At 38.3% G+C, this 21479-nt stretch overlaps 1 protein-coding gene across 5 annotated transcripts in view; it reads right to left on the bottom strand.

Annotated features, from left to right (window-relative positions):
- Positions 1-21479, bottom strand: part of LOC143886509 (pentatricopeptide repeat-containing protein At4g18975, chloroplastic-like) — a 45824-nt gene that overhangs the window by 23686 nt on the left and 659 nt on the right. For all 5 annotated transcript variants that reach the window (XM_077390510.1, XM_077390511.1, XM_077390508.1 and 2 more), the window contains exons 2-6: positions 21156-21177; positions 20897-21022; positions 20069-20188; positions 13420-13563; positions 2976-3188 (exon numbers count right to left, since the gene is read on the bottom strand). In XM_077390510.1, coding sequence (XP_077246625.1) covers positions 2976-3188; positions 13420-13563; positions 20069-20188; positions 20897-21022; positions 21156-21177 — 625 coding nt within the window. The remainder of the gene's footprint in view (positions 1-2975; positions 3189-13419; positions 13564-20068; positions 20189-20896; positions 21023-21155; positions 21178-21479) is intronic.

The following is a 21479-nucleotide window of genomic DNA, read 5'->3' as shown; positions in this document are numbered from 1 at the left end:
CCTAGAAATGGGCGCTCTTCATAGTAATGATACATGGGATCTCGTTCCCCTACCCGCTGGTGCCCGTCCTGTTGGTTGTCGGTGGGTTTTCTCCATCACATACCTCCCTGATGGTACTGTCGAGCGCTTAAAAGCACGGTTAGTCGCGAAAGGATACACTCAGACTTTTGGTGTTGACTACACTGAGACATTCAGTCCCGTTGCGAAAATTCCCTCTGTCCGTATGCTCCTGTCTCTTGCTGTTAATCATAGCTGGCCCCTTCATCAACTGGATGTGAAGAATGCCTTCCTCCATGGCAACCTAACTGAGGAGGTGTATATGGAGCAACCACCAGGGTTTGTTGCTCAGGGGGAGACTTCCTCCTACGTGTGTCGCCTACGCAAGTCACTATATGGCCTCAAACAATCTCCGCGTGCATGGTTTGGGAGATTCAGTGAGGCAGTCATGCGCTTTGACATGAAACAATGCGCAGTGGATCACTCAGTCTTCAGTTATCACTCTTCAGCTGGGTGTATTTTGTTGATAGTTTATGTGGATGACATAATCATCACAGGGAGCAATTCACAAGGTATACAACGTTTGAAAACCTTCTTGCAAAAGAAATTCTCTACTAAGGATTTGGGTCAGCTCAGGTATTTCTTGGGGATAGAGGTTGCTCGTTCCTCTAGAGGCTTGTTCCTATCACAGAGAGTATGTCTTGGACTTGCTAAAAGAAACAGGCAATCTTGGAGTTAAACCAGCTTCTGCACCCATGGATCCTAATGTGAAACTCGTTCCAGAAGGAGAGTTGTTGGAGGATCCTGGCAGGTATCGCAGGCTTGTCGGTAAACTTATATATCTCACGGTTACTCGGCCAGATATTTCATATGCTGTTGGAGTTGTCAGTCAGTATATGAGCTCTCCACGTACTTCTCACTGGGCTGCAGTGACACAGATTCTTAAGTATTTGAAAGGGGCTCCAGGGAAGGGATTGATGTTCAAAAGACATGGCCATATGAAAGTTGAAGGCTTCTCTGATTCAGATTGGGCTGGATCCCCAGCAGATAGACGGTCCACCACTGGGTATTGTACATTTGTAGGTGGCAATCTTGTTTCATGGAAGAGTAAGAAGCAGGATGTTATAGCTAAGTCCAATGTAGAGGCTGAATACAGGGCAATGGCACAGACAAGCACGGAACTTATTTGGCTACGTTCACTTCTTTCTGAAATTGGCTTCATTTCATCTTCTCCATCGCAGCTTTATTGCGACAACAAAGCTGCAATATACATTGCCAACAATCCAGTCTTCCATGAGCGCACCAAGCATATTGAAGTGGATTGTCATTTTATCCGTCAAAGAATCCAGAAAAGAGAGATTTGCACTGTGTTTACTCGGTCAGGGGACCAATTAGCTGATATGTTTACAAAGTCCTTAAACAAGTCAAAATTGAATGATATATGTAACAAGCTAGGAATGTATGATATCTACATTCCAGCTTGAGGGGGAGTGTTGGAATATGTAACTTGCCTAAGGGCATTTAGGACTTTGTACATTCCTTTATGTTTTAGTATAAAGATACGAGTCAGGGGGAGATAACCCTAACTCATTTATTTTCTCTGTCTAAACTTTCGTCTAACAATAACTATGGCTGCATAGAGTCACTTGAATCCTCAAATCATTTACCTCGTGGGGAACAATGTATTTTCCTTCCTTCCTTCCTTCCTCTTATCTAAGTCAGTTTACATGAGTTAGTATCCTATGTAAGGAGTTTTAAAGTATAACGTTATTTCTGATTAGGATTTGGCTTATATTGGGAAGGGATTTGCTAGGGACCATCACATAAGTCATTTCACGCCTGAGCTGTTGCATGTGAAGCCACCTCAGATGAATTAAATGAATCCCACCTGAATGTTTCACGAATAAAATTGATACCCCTTTTCTTATTTCGTTTCTTGACATCTATATTTTTATATATATAGTTTTGCATCCATGGAGGTACTTACAACATTTTGGTCATACAGCTGCTCCTCTATTTTGTCTCTGCATCAGCTATCTCTTCATTACATTTTCCTGTTATATATTATCTCCAATCACTGATGTGTGTTTGTTTTTTGCTTCCCCAAGCAACTCGAATACTTTAGCTCACTTTACCTCATCTTATCCATGTCCTTTTCATTGTTTTTGTTTGAGCTCCCAACCCTCCACATGCAATTAATCCTCATCCTCTGGTGCCAAAATATTGTTGAAGCCTTAGTGCTGGTACCATATTCTAGGAAACTTTTAGGTTGTGCTCTGTAACCATTCTCACTATTCTCATCATGGAAGCCAGAATTAATTCTTGTTCTTTGGAGTGCTTCCAGAATTAGAATCGCATTTTAACTATTTTATTAAGAATCAATTATTCTATTTTTTGGAATAGAATCACATTATTTTGTCATCGAAAATATGGATTTTGGCATGCTAATTTGTGGTAGTTAGAGCATGTTTGATGTAGATGTTGCATCATTGTATGTTCACAGGGTGGGGGATGCGGAGTAAACTAGAACCATCGGCAAGCTGATATTTCAATATGTGGGTGATTTTTTTAGTTGTGAATGGGGATTCAATCGTGAACAGAAACACATTTTAAAACGATGCATGAAATGGAAAATCTGGAGTGAGTGCTCCTGAAACAAAATAAAAGTACAACAGAATAGCAATTGTCCTCCAAGATATGATGCCACAAACAAATTAAATTTGATTTAAGGCAGTACTTGAAAGAAGAGAGGGTGAGTGGCATTTGTTTGATGTCATCCCTGCAATCTGTTTGTGATATTGGCGTCAAACATTCAGTGTAGTAGTTGTCATTTTAATTAGTTGATATTTCCAAAACCAGTTTTCTGAAGCTTTACTAAACCATGTTGTAAAATATCTCAATCGCATGTGCATTTGCACGTGCATTTTTTACTAGTTTGTAGCAAAGAGGGAAAGAAAATCAGTTGAGAAATGGGGTACCTTTACAAGCCTCTCTAGCATGTTGTTTCGATAATAAATAGAAATCATAAGGTCACATAACTTCCATGGCACCGAATGGAGATCATGACCAATTTTATTCACCCAAAATGTGTGCGCTTCTTCGGCTCTGTCGTCGTTGTCTAAAGCACGTATTAACTGCTCATAAGTTCCCATTGTAGTGCCCTGCCCCTTGCTTAGCATCCACTTTATTACCTGGAAAGAAATTATCTGAAAAGGTAAACTTATCATGGAAACAGAAAGTCCTGAATAAAAAGTTCATGAATCATGACTGCCTGGGGTAAAATGAAAGTTCAGAGAGATCAAGTTCATCAGATCAAAATGTCAAAATAGTTGTTTTCCTATAAGAGAATCTTTTGATCAGGTTTAAAAGATTGGAAGTGAGAGTTGACTGGGACTTACTGTGTCCAAGTCCGAGTCTGTTAGAATGAGCTAGGGTTAGAGATAGAGAGGAAGAAGAAGAGGAGTGAAGGTTGGAGATTCTCCACTAGGGAGCTCCCATGTAAAATGATGTATGTATAAGGCCCAACTAGGGCAACCAAGTACAAGGACTATAATACCCTCTCTCTAACAGATAATGACTAAACTATCCCTAATACATGTTATTCAACACTCCCCCTCAAGCTGGAGTGCATATATTATGAAGCTCCAGCTTGCTATAAAGAACTACATCAACAACTAAAAAAGTACAATAAGCTCATACACATCCAGCTTGGTATATCACTCATCGTCAAGCTGGTGTGGTACATACATAATGAAAGCATAAACAAAAGACAAGGGCCACCATGAACAACATCGAGATCTACGGCCATCAAAAAGAGCAGCTCCCCCTGAGGCCTGAGGTAGCACAACGACGAGAGCAGTCACAGTCGGGTCTCCCCCTGAATGAGAACCCGGCAATAAGTCTGGAACCATGAAAGATTGAACTGAGGCACCTCAACCGAGGAATAGCAATGATCCATCGAGCAAAAAAGGGGGAACACTAAAGGTGAGCACAACGAACATCAGCGAAGTAGCACAACGCCAAGTGAAGATGATAACAACCAATGGGAAAAAATCGGATTCAAGGTCGACGGGAACACCGTCGCCTGGAGAGAAGGGAAGAGAGAGAGAGAGAGAGAGAGAGAGAGAGAGAGAGAGAACAAGGATAACCAACAAATGATGGGGAAACCATCGTCTAGAGATTAGGTCGACAGCATGAACATCGTCGCCTGAAAAGATAAGAAAAAGAAAGGAAGAGGATAACCAACCAACGATGGGGAAATCATCGTCTGGTGACAAGGTCAACGGCATGAACATCGTCGCCTAAAGATAGGAAGAAAATGAAGGAAAAGATAACCAACCAACGATGGGGACACCATCGTCTGGAGACAAGGTCGACGGCATGAACATCGTCGCCTAAAAAAGAGCCGACCAACAATGGGGACACCATCACCCGGAAAAGAGAGGTCGACAGGAAAAGATCATCGCCTGTAAGAGAGCCGACCAACGATGGGAATGGAAACCATCGCCCGGAAAAGAGAGGATAAGGCATAAAGCCGAAAAGAGAGTATAAGACATGAAAGAGAAGACACACGACGAAGGAGACGAAGAACAATACTCCCCCTCAAGGGAGACTACATGAGCCCTGACATGACAAGGCAAAGAGGACAATATCAAGACAACGCGAAGAGATAAGGCAACACTCCCACAAGAAGACGATACTAAGAAGACAAAATCAAGGGAAAAAAAAAGAATTCTCCCCCTAAAGAAAAGACACAAAGAACTACATGAGAACACTCCCCCTCAAGTTGAAGGTCTGCAACGAAACGAAGACAATTAAGGCATTACACCTCTCTCGGACATTCCATCGAACACTTGGTGTGCGCCTTGAAGAAGAAGACAAAGGAACGAAGACAAACAAGGCACTCCACCTCTCTTAGACATTTTATCAAACACTTGGTGTGCACCTTTGAAGAACAACATACGAGACATAAGAAGACATAGAAGACAACACTAAACAATGTAAAGGAAGAGATGACATCAACACGACATACAAAACAATGGAAATAAAGAGATGACAACACTAGACACACACCCCCTCAACTTGAAACCAAAGGCCTTCAACTTGAAACGAAAAGAATACGTCCAAGGCACCAAATCTCTTTCGGACATTTCACCGAACACTTGGTGGGCACCTTGAAGAACAACAAAAAAGTCATAAAAGACAACGAATCTAGAGGAGAAAGGACAAAGATTAGGATGGAGAGGGTGGAGGAAGAGACTCAAAACATGAAAAAAAGAAAGGATTTAAAACATAAAGATGGGTGAAAGAAACTAGAAAGAACCCAATAAGGGTATGGACTTAGAGAAGAATGGGATTTTGGGGTAAAGAACCAAAAAGAAGGGACAGAGATATTTTCGAGAGATTTGGGGGAGAGATTTTAGAATATATTTTTTTCTTGTGATTTACGACAACTCCAAAAACAAGAAAATGGAAAAAAAGAGATATGTATGAGAGAGAGTAGCGAGAAAGAGAGAGAATACCAAGAGAGAAAGATTAGGGAGATTTGAGGAGAAATCTTCGGAAAAAAAGAGAGGAAACAACACCTTGCGTGTAAAGGCAAAGAGAGATATGAGAGAGAGAGAGAGAGAGAGAGTGGCGTGGAGATACTCTTCTTCTTTCCTTCTACCCCTTCCCAAAGGATCTTTGCTCTGATACCATGTTAGAATGAGCTAGGGTTAGAGATAGAGAGGAAGAAGAAGAGGAGTGAAGGTTGGAGATTCTCCACTAGGGAGCTCCCATGTAAAATGATGTATATATAAGGCCCAACTAGGGCAACCAAGTACAATGACTACCATACCCTCTCTCTAACAGGTAATGACTAAACTATCCCTAATACATGTTATTCAACAGAGTCAATATGAAACACGGCAGTAATCAATCAAGTTTATGGAATCAAAAGCTTATTTGATAATATGATCTTTCAATTTTTATTTTTATTTTGAATGGTAATATGATCTTTCAAGTTCCAAGGCATCAATCAAGTTTTCCTGATAGCAGATCAAGTTTTCAAAGTACTCCTAGTTGATCATAATACAGAGTTTGTTTCTCTCAAAAGAATTAAAATGAGATACCCCTGAACAAGTCTCAATAGGGTAGGGTCCACTCGGAGAGTTTTTCAGGCATTTGATCAAATTCTTCAACATTGGAAGAATTCATATGTCCTACTTAAAAGTAATTAAGTTATTCTCTAATTCAACCCAAAAGATTCCCTCGAAGAAAAGGATAATGAACTATCAAGTAGGCATAAGATAAATTAAAGAAAAAAAGTAGGAAAATTGCTAACATCAATTTTTAATTAACACTTATTCATTGCCTGCAGAAATTATGTGTACTGACCCCAAAAAACTATGATTCTATGGCCTTTCTCCCAAGCTTGTTAACACATAAAATGCACGACAATTCACTCAAACATTTCAGCAAGCACTTTCAATAAGTGAATATATAGAGGACTATTTTGCATTTCCCTTTAATTCAACCCACCAAACATGGCATTACAAAGAAAATACAGCTATAGCTTCCTTAAGATGATGACTGGAGAGGTCCAATTCGTCAATTACAAAAGTGAAGAGCAACAAAAGGAGAACATTAGATCTTGAGATGGAGAAGTTTGCTAGCTCCATCATGGAATTTGGTGGGATGGAAGAGGTAACCACTTAAAGTGGTGATGGAAAGGATATGCTCCAAGTGCACACTGCCACAAGGAGGAAGGGTGAATAGATGAGGTGCTCACTGCACCAATTGCTAGAGGAAGTAGAACGCACTATTCATTCCTCTTGCTAACACACGACTTCACTAGTCGTAGGGTGTTCTTGGTTACAAAGGAAAGATAAAAACATGCATAATCTCTTCTCCCTTCACAACATGGCACTTATAACTCCCCAATTACACCTCCCCAAAACATATGGAGTGTCTCTACCAATTTAATGCCCTCTTGAAAGCAACCACAAGAGGGGCCTTTGCCCCCAATGGACAACAAAAAGGAGTGCCCCTATCATTTCAGCACGGAAGCATAAATAGTTCAAAACATGGCCCATGACATAGCCTCTTTAACACTAGATGGCACCTTGGCCCGTATTCTAGAGAGGGTCTCCCACTCCATATGCCCCACAAGTGGACCACCTCCACACGATCCGGCCCCACGGATGATCCCCAAACACACAAAAGGGGCCCCACACGGCTCAAACCTTGCACCTTTGTCTGATCTTTGGCTCACTGAGTGGTCCCACACGACCCAATCCTTGTGTTTCCATTCGATCTATAATACTTGATCAATGTTCCTAAAAAGGAACATTACATTATGTTTGACTAGCAAACAAAATATAAGCCAAAATCCTCTAAAAGGATAATGAACTATAAAAAAATATAAGATAAATTAAAGAAAAAAGTAGGAAAATTGCTAACATCAATTTTTAATTAATGCTTATCCATTGCCTGAAGAAATTATGGTTCACTCACAAAAATCACATAAGCCAAAATCCTATTTTTTTAACGCAACATATATATAGGAACTCGTGCCGGTAGCTTAAATTTTACACATGATAAAAGAGTACACAGAGGGGACATACCACCATTACCATACCTCCAGATCTACAACGCAAATATAAAAAAAAACCTACCCGCTACAATTACTTGGAATGCCCAAGTAGTTACAAAAGTACAGGAGGGAGACAAACCACTTTATCTCATGAAACAAAAAAAACCAAAAAATACAAAAATCTTACCTACTACGAATGTTAGGGATTCCCAATAAATCACATCTCACAGTGCCTTTAGCCAATGTAAGAAGATCTCCCCAATAAAAAAATATTACTCTTATACTTTAAAGCATAGTTAGCAACGGTAAGGTTGCTCCATTGTGACCTGGTGGTCACGGGTTCGAGTCACAGAAACAGCCTCTCTGCAAAGCAGGGGTCAGGCTGCGTACATCTAGCCCTCCCCAGACCTCGCAATGGCGGGAGCCTCGTGGACTGGACCGCCCCTTTACAAGCATAGTTAGCAAGGTGATCCACGACCTGGTAACTCTCTCTGATGTGTCATTTTAGGCTTCAAATCAAGGATAAGAGAGTGAAGCTCTTGCCAATAATATTTAATCGACCAAGGAGGACCCTCATTAGATTGAGACCTTCTTGTCAGATTCCACCAAAACAATCAAGAATCCAAAGGCCTTACAATATCTAATGACCTCAAAAATGCTTCTAGCTTCCGCTCGGGTGTTGCTTTCCACACAAAAATAGATGCCCCGTCATTTACTAATTTTATCTCACCTAGTTTGGTCGTTTTCCAGCACAAACGAGTATTTTTTAAGGCTTTTCAATGGTTGCGGAAATATCTCAATGTCTCCAAGAACCATCTCTTCCCAAAATCCTCCAACAATGATATCATTACTAACTTAATTTACTAGCCAAAGTTCCCATGGGCTGAAATGATGTGATATTTTTAGAGCTAAGGCCAATTTAGATTAGAATTTACGCATTCTAAAAGAAGAATTCTGACTTCATCAAGAGTTGATGGGCTTTTTACAAAAACCAAAAAAAAAAATTAATTAATTAATTGTAAAATTATATAGGTCTACCTTTGACTAGTAGCAGTTCTGAAGAAGTGTTGGTGTCTTTCAATCTCATGAAATAAAAATCTATAGAGAGAACCTGATTTAATTCATTACAATCATAAAAATCCTTCAATTTCATTGTGGGATTAAAATCTACTAGTTTTCAAATTATTTTTTACTCCTAGTTTGTTTGATTGATCTCAGAAGTTAATCGCATTGCAATTTTGTCCTTTTTTTGTACATGACCCAGATAATTTATTTCATATTTCATTAGTGTGTTGCACTGCCCCATCGACCAATAGGGTGGTCGAGATGTCATAAACAAATAAAACAAATCTTCAACTGCAAGCACTGGTTTTCCACAACTATTGCCAAGAACTAGCCTCTGAGCTTGCATCTCTAAATGTGACGGGATTGAACTTCTTGCTCTGGAATAATATTAACTGTTTCCTCCAGGGAATCTACTAACCTTTGAGGGTACCCAGCCAATTACTCGTCGACTTAACCGCATTTTATGGATCATCTCCACCAAAAAGGTACCTTGAAAGTAAGCAAGTTGCAGCTGAATGCCTTGTAGGGATTTTTTTTCGTTTTCTTTTTCTTTCTTATTTGTATGGAGAGAGAATGAGAGATTAGAAAAGGAAAGAAAGAATCAAGAAAGAAAAATAGGGTCCCAGATAGTCCTCTAAAAACAGGGACTTAAGGTCCTATCAGCCCCCTCGATAACTAATGAATCCACCAACATTTGCAAGTACGAAAAAGGAAGAACACATTGATGCTTCGAAAAGCAATCCAATGGAAGCATGAAAAAGAAGAAAACAGGGAAGAAGAACCCAACGATGCTCTGATTCCCTTGTGAAGCGATAGAGAAAGAGACGAGGTCAATTTGCAGGTGCGTCGAGGTCGATTTGCAGCTTCTTGTCAGTGGACTACCTGAAATCTATCCAGAAAACTAAGACCGTGGACTGCCAACTACAAGTGTCTGGAGGTAGATTTGCAGGTTCTTCTCTTCCATTTGATGGCTGTCGAACCAGAGGCAAGTATTATTCAATCTAGCATTTTCCAAATGTGATATAGAGTAGTGCATAAAGTTTGGTGGTTCTTGACTGGAGGGTTGGAGATGCAATGTGGAAGATGGCTTGGAGCAGGATCATCTGAAAGCGCCAGTTTTGCAGCAGTGCTTCTCCAACACTCAGGTCATGGCTCTTTGTTGGGCTCGGAAACCCAGATACAAATAAAAAGACACCAGACACAACGTACTTTTCCATACCCGTATTCAATTTGATTTCGGAAACCGCACAAAATCAAACCGCTATCTGATTTTCATCACAGGAAGTCGATTTTGATTTGTAAGGCAATTCCTTCGAGTTTCCCCTTTCGTTCTCTGGTAGGGGAAAGAATTTTTGGGTACAGAAGCAACCCGCTCAAAGCATGCCAGAAATGGTGATTCCAACAATGAGAAGCACTCGGAACACGGAGTTTCCACTGAGCTCTCATTGTCTGCTCCAGAGAGAAGCTGCCAATGGAGAGAGAAGCTATTTAGGTTGCGAGTGGTAGCTGGTAAAGAGAGAGAGAGAGAGAGATTTCACCCCAGTGCACTTCTCCGTGGCCATTTTCCACCGGAAAGTTCTCCATCGATGCAAGGGCTTGCTATTAACGAATAGAACCACTTCATCTTATATATATATATATATATATATATATATATATATATATATATATATATATATATAGAGAGAGAGAGAGAGAGAGAGAGAGATTCCTACCTGAATCCTCTTGATTTAGGCGAAAAACCGGAGTGCTATTTTTTAGTGCCACTTTGGCCGAAACAAGGTCGAGAAGGAAACTTCTAGAAATCAAAATTCTGCTTTCCTTGTTAACGAGCAGTCGGCCAATGCCTTTGACAGGAATTAAAGATCTTTTATTGTCCCTTTTCGTCCATTTTTTAGAATCGAAATGGACCCTTAGCGATTCCCTCCCTATTCGGTTCTCAAATTTCTAAGGTGGTGTTACTAAATTTCAATCAAAGCACATGATATTACATTTGAGGAATCTACTTAAAATCCATAGGGCTCCACATTAAAATACTTTGCCTTGTTAGGACAGTGTCCACTTCCACTTTGTTAAAATCATTGATACCAATAAAGCTAGAGAAAGCTTTGATGGCCACTTTGTTCTCAATTTCGAGGACTCTACTGATTCTGGCAAGGCCCATATTTAGAGAAGGCCAGCCCAAAATTCATTTCCATAGGATAATCCCAACCCGGTTTGGATCATCCTATGGTGAGGCTTGTAAAGTACTTTTATGTTGTGGCCCATCAAATGGACAGTCTGGATCATCCTACAGTGCGACACATAGTCTTTTTTGAAAAAATAAAACCATATAAAATCGCATAAAGAGGGATGATGCCTTTAAGAGAGAGAGAGAGAGAGAGAGAGGATTTAATGTTGCCGTTATTGATGAAGTGGGAGACTATACGAATTTTTAAGTTATCTACAACTAAGGGTAAAATGGATAAAAGAAAAAATTTAAAAGCTAATAATGTACTATTGGTAATTTAGAAAATGTTGGGGGATTCTTGTAGACACGTTTTTATCTAGGGGGTCTCTAGTAGTTTTCCCAAAAACTAAATCCAATGGCTAAGATGATGGCTGGATTACATCACTATCCTAAAGGAGATCCATGGTTGATACTAAAAAAGCCTATAAACCACCGAAGCTCTTGAAGACAGACGAGAATACCTTGTTATATGGGAGAAAAAGATGGTTCCATGAATCCTTTGTTTCCTTACAAAGAGAACTCATGTTTGCAAGACTAAATTCCATTTTTCTTAGTACATAGTATCCATATATACTTTTCAGTTTTCACAATTGTCGTTCAACAAAAGGCCTTGACTCTAGGGGAAGCACCTCATGCCATGTATCTGATGTAGGACCGTGAAGGGAAATTTGATGAAAGGGGAGAGAAATAGACGAAAGGGGATAGAATTAAAAGAATAGGGGAAGAAGAGACGAAAATAACCTGAAGAAGAGACGAATTTAGGGAGAAGTAGAAGAAGAAGAGAAGAATAGACGAATTTAGGGAGAGAAGAGAAGAAATCATAAGAGGGAAGAAGAAAACCAGAATTAGAGGGAGAAGCATCTTTATTCAATATCAATCAAAGTTACAAAATAAGCTGTAAAGAGGCCTATATATAGACAAATAAACAACCTAAAAGATAGAAACCTACTAAACATGAACTCTTAAAAAAGCCTACTAAAATAAGAACTCTAAATAACCAAATGACTAAAATACCCCTAATAAAATACTAATTGGTAAATATGCCACTTATTTAGGCCTAATATTTGCATCAGTATCACTTAGAAGATGCCTCTAATTCATTAATAAAAAAATGAAGAAAAAGATTATACTAAGAACATAACCTTAAGTCCCAAACCCAAATTGTATCCCTCAAATGGGGAATATGCAATTATGCACAGACTTTGACTCTAGGGGAAGCACCTCATGCCATGTATCACTTAGAAGATGCCTCTAATTCATTAATAAAAAAAATGAAGAAAAAGATTATACTAAGAACATAACCTTAAGTCCCAAACCCAAATTGTATCCCTCAAATGGGGAATATGCAATTACACACACACACACACACACACACACAATCTCATCATTTTTGGGATGCCTTTTAGAGACCAATTCCATACTATCCTTCCCACCAGACCTATTGCAAAACTCTAGAATGCTCTTCTTTTTATGACCTACCAATCTATTTACAAGGTTTTAAATTTCGGTTCCGCCGAAATTTCAAAAGAAATTGGGTACACAATTAAAAAATAATATATTAATTAATACCAAATCCCAGCCGAAATTTCCAAAATTATGGTAATTTCAGTCAAAATTTCGAGGAAAATGCTATATAATTAAAAAATTTGCGTTTTTTGGGTTAAATTTCTCGAGATTTGGGACGAAATATTAAAAAAACTGAAATTACGTCACGTCCGAAATTTTGGCCGAAATCCAGTACCGTTTCGGGTTTTGGCAATTCCGGTTCTGGTGTTGACCGAAATCCAGGATTTCGGTCGAATTTTAAAACCTTGCCTATTTAGAGAGAGAGAGAGAGAGAGAGAGAGAGACGGTTGAAACGCACAAAAACATCATCTAATCAAACATCTTCCCAAAACCCAACTCTCTCTCTCTCTCTCTCTCTCTCTCTCTCCCCCCTAAATAGGATAAAATCTTTGAGCTTCTCAATGACCAAACAAACAGGCCGCCATGCACCCACTCTTGAACCACTAAAACTTCACCCCACCTACCAACCCCATATTTATCTGAAATTTTTATACCAAATAAATTCTCTTTCCCCTCCCAAGTTCCAAAGCCACTGCCTAAGCATCTCTCTGCCTCAATGGAATCCTTCACCACTACCAGACCTACCAAAAACAATCTTACCCACCTCCATGATTTCTATCAATGCCACACTATCGTGACAGCTGTGGATTTCCTAAGCACGACCCATCAATTCTCAAATTAACAACATCAAGCAGTGCACTCACGAAGCACTCAAACAGATACAATATTTAACATAGATTCCGACAATTTACACAACACAATGTGTTCCTTGTCTAAATATGAATTAATTTTGTTCTTGTTTGATCCAAAATTTCAACAAAGACGGTTCAATGCTATCGATATATAAGAACATTCACAAGTTTCGTCACTTTTATAGGAACTATTACTTTTATGGTGTCTGTACCAATACATATAAATCAAACATGGCTCTTAAATCAATATAAATTTAGAATAAGCACAGAGAAATTGAGAAATTATCTCATACCTGAATAACTCTATGCCATTGTTGCTCCTTTTCTAAAGTACACATTGCTTTCTTCAATGAAGATATAGGGAAGTTCTGCTCCCATGCAACCCAAGCATCAAGTGCATCATAGAGAGCCTCTTTAGATTCTTTTAGGTCAAAAAGCTGCCGAATTTCAAGTGCTTTAGCCTCTTATCATAACAAGGAAACAAAATTAACTGAAAGTGCATTGCAGGAATATTGTACCTCTTAAATCAAAAAAATCAAGTGATTAATATATGCTATCATAATCAACGGATATCCTTTGTTGTTACTTAAGCTTAATTGATGTATTTAGCTAAACATTTAATTTTTAATATGAACAAAACTTCTCAAACACAGATTGATTTATCACAATAAGAGGTTGTTGGCAACTTATGTAACAAAGACACCACTTTCTAAAAAGTTCTTGCATAAAACATAGTTGTCACACATACATGTCGTAAGTCGACCTACGTATTAAGATTTAAGACATCTTTATATACATAAAGTGAGAAAGAGAGAGAGAGTTTGTATGGTATCCGCACATCGTGCAGGTATTTTTTTTTTCAAAAAACCACAGTGAGGTCCACATTATTCGATGATCCAAACCATTCGATTCTTGGGCCCCAACTTAAATAGGATCTGCCCCAAAAATATCTCCATTCGATTATCCTAAGCCTCTGATCTGTAGAGGGATGGCACGTTATGGAAACTTCTACAGATCGGAGTGTTACGATCATCGAATGGAGATGATTTTAGGGGCACGACCTATTTAAGTTGGGGCCCAAAAAATGAATGGTTTGAATCATCGAATGGTGTGGCCCCATGCCCACACACACACAGATATATATATATATATATATATATATATATATATAGCAGAAGAGAAAATGAGAGAATTATTTGAATTTCTCCCAAAATTCTATGAGAATTACACCTCACTTTTTTTGACTTTTTTTAACAAAGGCACCCATTCAACCCACATATTTTCAATCCTACCCCCTCCTTTATGCTTTTTAACAAAGGCACCCATTCAACCCGCATATTTTCAATCCTACCCCCTCCTTTATGCTTTTTAACAAAGGCACCAATTAAAGCCACATAATTTCAATCCTACCCCCCTCCTTTATGCTTTTTTAATTATGGAAACCTCTATAGATCAGAGGGCTAGGATCAGCCTATGGAAATGATCTTACAGGCACAACCTATTGATGTTGTGTTCCATCACATGGACGGTTTGGATCAACCGATGATGTGGTCCGTACAGTTCTTTGTCGGCCCGTGCATCGCACGGGATTTTTTACTAGAGTGTGTATATATATATATATATATATATATAGCCTCCAACATATTAAGGGGATGTCTCAAAATTGATTTCCTAAGTTGGGGGTGAAGGGGTAGACCAGCCAACCCACTCACCCCATAATATATATATATATATATATATATATATATATATAGGGGAAACTTTTTTGCGAGATACCTCAGATAAGTTATCTGAGCAAGAGCTCAAAAAAACATATGGGCCCACATTGTTTAGATGAACCAAAGCATTCATTTGGATAGTCCAAAGATAAATAGAGTGTGCACAAAAAATTTGTTCCACAGGATTATCCTAACCCTTCGATTTGTGGAGGTTAAAGCGGATGAGTATAAACCTCCACAAATCTGTCCATTTTTAACCTCCAAAAATCGAAGGGTTAGGATGATCCTATGGAGCTGATTTTTTGGGCACACCCTATCTATGTAAGGGCCTATCAAATGAATGCTTTGGATCATCCAAACAATGTGGGCCCACATGATTTTTTGAGCTCTTGCTCAGATAACTTATCTGAGGTATCACGCAGAAAACGTTTCCACATATATTGATGTGATCCATGGGGGGAAATAGAAGATAGAGTTGAAAAGAGAAGAATAAGGGGAAGAGAAGAAGAATAGAAGGAGGGAAGGAGAGACCAACCCTAGAATCCACTAGGAAAGAAGAGAGAAGAAATTAGAGGAGAGAAATAGAAGATTAAGAGAAGAAGAACCCTAGAATCCACTAAGAATGAAGAGGAGAATAAAGGGAAGAAGAAGAGGGATAGGGGAGAATCTCTGTTCTCAATTCATTCATTCATCATCAAAATCTCTAAAAACCTTTAATACAAGAGGCCTATATATAGGCAATTAAATAACATGAAAATAAAATAACATGAAAAATAAAATCCCTAAAGACTAAAACATGGAAATAAAAATCCTTAAATTCTAATGGGCAAATATGCCACTTATTGGGCCTACAATACGCATCATTCTCTCCTTGTTGAAATGAACTCGCCTCAAGTTCTAGTCCACCTGGATCAAATATATAAATGACCCACTCCAGTAGTAATAGAAGACCATCGGTGTCATACATTTGCCTAATAGAGATCGGCATAAGCAATCCACCTTGACAAGTACAACAGAATGTAGAAATAGTAATCCCAATCAATCCAATGATTTGCTGAAACATGCAAGTGATCTCGCCTGTGCTGGATGTAACATCCATAGGCATTACCATATCCACATGAATAATATCTACCAATATCTCCTCTGTGTCAACACAAAGTCCTGCAATCTACTCAAAGATATGGCAATCCTCCACAATGTGCTCTCGATCATCTATCTCCGGTAATGGCTCATCGGTCAGGACACTCACCTCTAACTCGCGGCTGTGCTCTGTCAACTCTGTCGATGGCAAGTTTCACAAAGGCAAAGAAAAAGATAAGTTGCCAAAGTCACTTGCTAAGGTAAGCTATTCCATACGATAACCCCCCCTTTTGTTCCCTGGACACCCCCTGTTAATCATTGAATACCTTATATTTCTACCCCCCTTTTTTTTCTTTAGGCACCCCCCCACCTTAAGTCACTCTACTCTTACCCCCATTCTTACCTTGGGCACCACTTCCAATTAAGTGAGACTAATTCTGCCCCCCCCCCCCCCCCTTCGAAAAAAAAACCAGAAAGAAAAAAAAACAGGGAGAGATAGAGCTGGGATCTTTTGCTTTGATACCAATTTGATGTGATCCATGGGGGAAAATAGAAGATAGAGTTGAAAAGAGAAGAATAAGGGGAAGAGAAGAAGAATAGAAGGAGGGAAGGAGAGACCAACCCTAGAATCCACTAGGAAAGAAGAGAGAAGAAATTAGAGGAGAGAAATAGAAGAATAAGAGAAGAAGAACCCTAGAATCCACTAGGAATGAAGAGGAGAATAAAGGGAAGAAGAAGAGGGATAGGGGAGAATCTCTGTTCTCAATTCATTCATTCATCATCAAAATCTCTAAAAACCTTAATACAAGAGGCCTATATATAGGCAATTAAATAACATGGAAATAAAATAACATGAAAAATAAAATCCCTAAAGACTAAAACATGGAAATAAAAATCCTTAAAATTCTAATGGGCAAATATGCCACTTATTGGGCCTACAATACGCATCATATACATATATATATATATATATATATATATATATATATATATATATATATATATGTATGTATGTATGTATAAAGCCTCCAACATATTAAGGGGTTGTCTCAAAATTGATTTCCTAAGTTGGGGGTGAAGGAGTAGACCAGCCAACCCACTCACCCCATAGTAAAATTGTAATATGGACATATATAAAGCCAAGCCCACATGTACCATTTTGTTCAAGGTCGTTCACGCATTTCCTACAAGTATGGCACGGGTTACTTCAGCGTTGTAGCGCACATCATCACGTGCCTTTTTTGCTAGCAGATATTATGAGAACAACTAGGTAGAAAGTCACTATCATGACCAGTATTTAAAAACTCGTTGACACGACAAGGAACTCGCCCGAGTCAACAAGGTTTTTTCTTGGCCGCGTTCCGCATTGCACCACATCCGCATTCCGCGTTTTGCCCTACAGAGTCAATAAAAACTCCTATGACTCTCCCGAGTTGTGTTTGCATTCTTGGCGGCGTCCGTGCCGAGTCAACAAGGTTTTTCTTGGCCGCGTTCCACGTCACATCCTCGTTTTTAAACACTGATCATGACATATCAGCTCCATTTGGTTCGATGACGGATTTCCTAGCTTTGATCGAGATAGATTCGGACTCCACAGCACAGATTATGCAAAGTTTCAGATATAGTTAGATTTTTAGTTAGTTTGTGCTAGGCTACTACTAGGACACCATACAGTGCAACGTTTTTTTATGCCGTAACTCCTATGCGTGCATTATGTTAGTTTGTCAGTGTTGCATATGTTAGTTTGTACTTCATTTTTTTTATTTTACTGCATTTTAAGTTTCTGACATTGTATTGAGACAATTACAGGGGGTCATGTGTCAGCCTCTCGTTAAAAAAGAGAACCATAGGTAGTTAAATCTACCATAACTAACCATTGCCATGTGTCAATCGCTCTTTTAAAGAGAGTCCCAGAAAGTTATGTAACTACAAGAACCTCCCATTGCCATGTGCCATTCTCTCTTTAAGATAGAGAGCGCTAGTTAATTATGTCCTACCATAACCACGCATTGCCATATGTCGGTCCCCCTTTTAAATAGAGGGCCCCGGGTAATTATGTAACTATCAAAACCTTCTATCTCTTAAAAAAGAGAAACATTCACTGTTTGTGGGTGAATGAATGACAAAAAAAAGATGAAGCTTTAAACCTTATGTGTGGAGGTGATTTTCTAACTTTATGATAGTGGCTGAGGTCCTCATGGTCGAGCCTATGGTGTGATGCTATTGCACGGATTTCTTTGGTTTTTCCTAAGTGTGATGCCTAGGAGACCCCTGGTGTGATTCTAGATTTTTTTCTGTCCCTAAACCTTTTCAGTTCTTTCTTCTTCTTCTTCTTCTACTTTTCTCCATAATTCTATCTTTCTTTACCTACTTTATTTATTTCCATAAACCTCCAACTACAATCACCATCCCAACTTTGAAGAACCAAAGCCCTGAAGTCATTCCAATTGTCCACAAAAACTTTTCTCTGCAAATCTGCAAGCAGATCTACACATAACCCTTCCCTTTAGATTATTGATTACCTTTGGAACTCTTGATCCACACAGAAACTAACAAACTTCATAGATCAGACCAAGAACTATTGAACTATCCTTTGACCCTTGAAACCCTGTCTGTTATAATCTGGTGATAGATTTATCACCGATCTATTACAAAATTTTCATTACAATTATGCTACCGATTTCATTCAAGATATACAACAGATTGAGTGATTGATTTGGGTTACTGATTTTTGCATATATCTTTACCCTTTTGACAAATCTGTTACAACTGTTAAAACCCTGTAAAATTTTCCTGCATCTTATTCCTGAACCAGATTTAACCCCAAATTTTCCTAAACCTGTTACAATCCACATAAAAAACCTTATCCTGGTCCCAAAACTTGTTGCAACCTTTTTCCTAAAACTGTACAACAAAAAATTTATTTCTTGAGCTGCAGGACCTATAAAACTTTAAACCAGTCTATATCACTATTCTAAACTCTTTAAACAATCTCATACATATCCCGAAACCTACATCCTTCTATACCAAAACCTTGTAACCAATCATGGTTTTAAATTTCGGCCGAAACGTTTCGTTTCGGCTGAAATATTTCGGTTTCGGTGGAAAACGAAACGAAATTCAAGGTGAATCGGAAAAGTACCAAACTTCGCCGAAACGTTTCGGAAATTTCGGTGAAACGTTTCGGTGAAGTATTAAATTTCGGTGAAATTTCGAAAATTTCGGTGAAATTTTTAAAAGATTTCGTCCGAAATTTCGTACCGAAACCGAGATTTAAAACCTTGTAACCAATTCCCTATCACGGTCTAGATTACAACCCAACTCAGATCCATTTGACCTTACCTAGAGTCCTCCCTTCCATATATTCGTCCTGAGTCAGCATGCCTAGTGTTTGGACCCATGTCACGTGGATTCTTCTTCTAAATGGGTGAAGAATCCGTGTCGGAGACGTCTCGGATTCCAATAGTTCAAGATTCTTTGAGACACTTCTAGATCTCTTTCATCAGTTTTTTTTTCTAAAAACTACTACCACAACTTAAAAATTATTGCAAGTTCTGAGTTTTATCCATCCTAATAGTAAGTTTCATAAATGGAAATAAAGCACTATATATTTATATCTACTCAGCCTGTTAAAATTTTCAATATATTACTTGTTATAATCATATTCTTATGTAAAAAGAAATTTGAGGATTGATTTAAATATATTGGCGAATCCACGAATCATTCTTTTTTACGTTTGCCGAATCTGACACTTGATACCCGAGTCGGATTCCAACACTCTTATCCGTACCGATGCAACATAGGTTTGGACCTATGGATGGACATTTAGTTTTCGGTTAGTTCCAGCTTATCCACCAATCTGAAGAAAATGTTGGCCACTTCAATGATAACAATATAAAGAGAAAATATCATCATATATTACACTCAAAGCAGCATATGAACAAATTAGTGATAACAGCAAATGAAAAAATCCATCATCTATGAACACAATGCCTACTTGAGACTAAGTTAATCTAGTTCGAATAATTTCCTAATAGAAAAAGATGAAATCTTAATAAAAGACTCAGCTGCTTTGTCATCTTATTTCTTCTTTACATATGCCATAGAACAAAAAGAACATTTAGAGACATGCCCTGGTACTTACCGTGTCAACAAGAAAGTGGATTTTAGCCCTCCTTGGAACATTCTCCCCGATTCTATGATTGCGTGAGCCTACCATGTTGCTCTTTCGATACCGATCCGTATCTTGATAAACATGTGGAACCTAGAAGTATATTTGCTTGGTTAAAAAGTTAGAAGAATATTGAAAATTATTGATGATTTTCAAAATCATGCCATGCTTTTTGCAATTTCCAAGAAAAATGCAATAATTTTGAAAGTCTCACAATCAATATAATTTTTAGCATTTCTCATAAAATAATTTGATATTATAGTAATATTTATTTTTTTGCAAAATTTCAAAGTACTTTTATTTGTGGGAACTGATATCAGCACAACCATGTTTTAATAATTTCAGAGACCCAGCTTGTCTTTTCTTTTTTAATTGGATTGTTTAAGCTTTTTGGGAACTGTAATAGCCTTTGACAGCTCTTTAAATACTAAAAGGCAAGATGAGTTAGTGAAAATATCAAAACATGGTTGTGCTGATATCATTTCCCTTTATTTTATTTTATTTTGCAAAATTTCCATTTTTTTTTGTAATTATTGGAAATGTGAGTAAAATACAATTGAAACATAGGCACCACGGGTGGAAGTTTTCTGCTGCAAAGAGCATGGATAATAAGGGATACAGAGATTTGAGCTGATAAGACTTTCCAGGCCGAGTTGTTTCAAATGTTTATCACCGCCAAAGAAATCTACTAACAGCACCTTAACTTACAAAAGGTTTCAGATTGATCAATGTTGACTATAAACAAACTATTAATGCACATATTATAGAGCACACACAGTCTTTTCTTTAATCAGGCCGAACCTCTGGTGATGCCATTCCACTAGAATCACATCTGTTCTGCACGACACTTTTGGAATCAGAATCGTAAGTTTGATCTCCGGTCGCTCTAGAAGAGTAACTGCTGCAGGGCTGAGTGACTTGATTGACCTGTACAACCAGAAGTGTCGGAATCAAATCTTTGCAAATGAAATGGAATGACCCATTTTGCAAAGATATTCCTTGTAAATCGTCAAGAAACTCGAAAAAGTGCATGAACAAACGCAATAGAATAACAAAACACCTTCATTTTCGAGCTCCAATTCCTGACAAAGACAACAAATTCATATTTAGATACATAATAAAAATGATTTTTTATAGATGCATAACAATAATAACAATTTTACTAAAATAAAACATTGAAATATGGAAGAGAAAAAAAGAAGATTTAGTTGGTTCTATCACTAAGAAACAACACTAAAGATTGGAAAAATAAAATTTAGCTGACTTGATCAGGCCTTAACATCGAGGCCCCGTTTACTAGTTCCCAAACTAGCAAAACTGGTAGTTCAACATACTCTCCATCAGAGATTATTAAAGTTGCTAATCATCATAATCATTTGCTATC

The sequence above is a fragment of the Tasmannia lanceolata genome, unplaced genomic scaffold (genome assembly GCF_043159265.1).
Source record: "Tasmannia lanceolata isolate RefF3 unplaced genomic scaffold, GAP_Taslan_0.1 ptg000011l, whole genome shotgun sequence".
NCBI classification, from domain to species: Eukaryota; Viridiplantae; Streptophyta; class Magnoliopsida; order Canellales; family Winteraceae; genus Tasmannia; species Tasmannia lanceolata.
The sequence above is the reverse complement of the archived record's forward strand: the minus strand, read 5'-3'. Positions and strand labels throughout refer to the sequence as shown.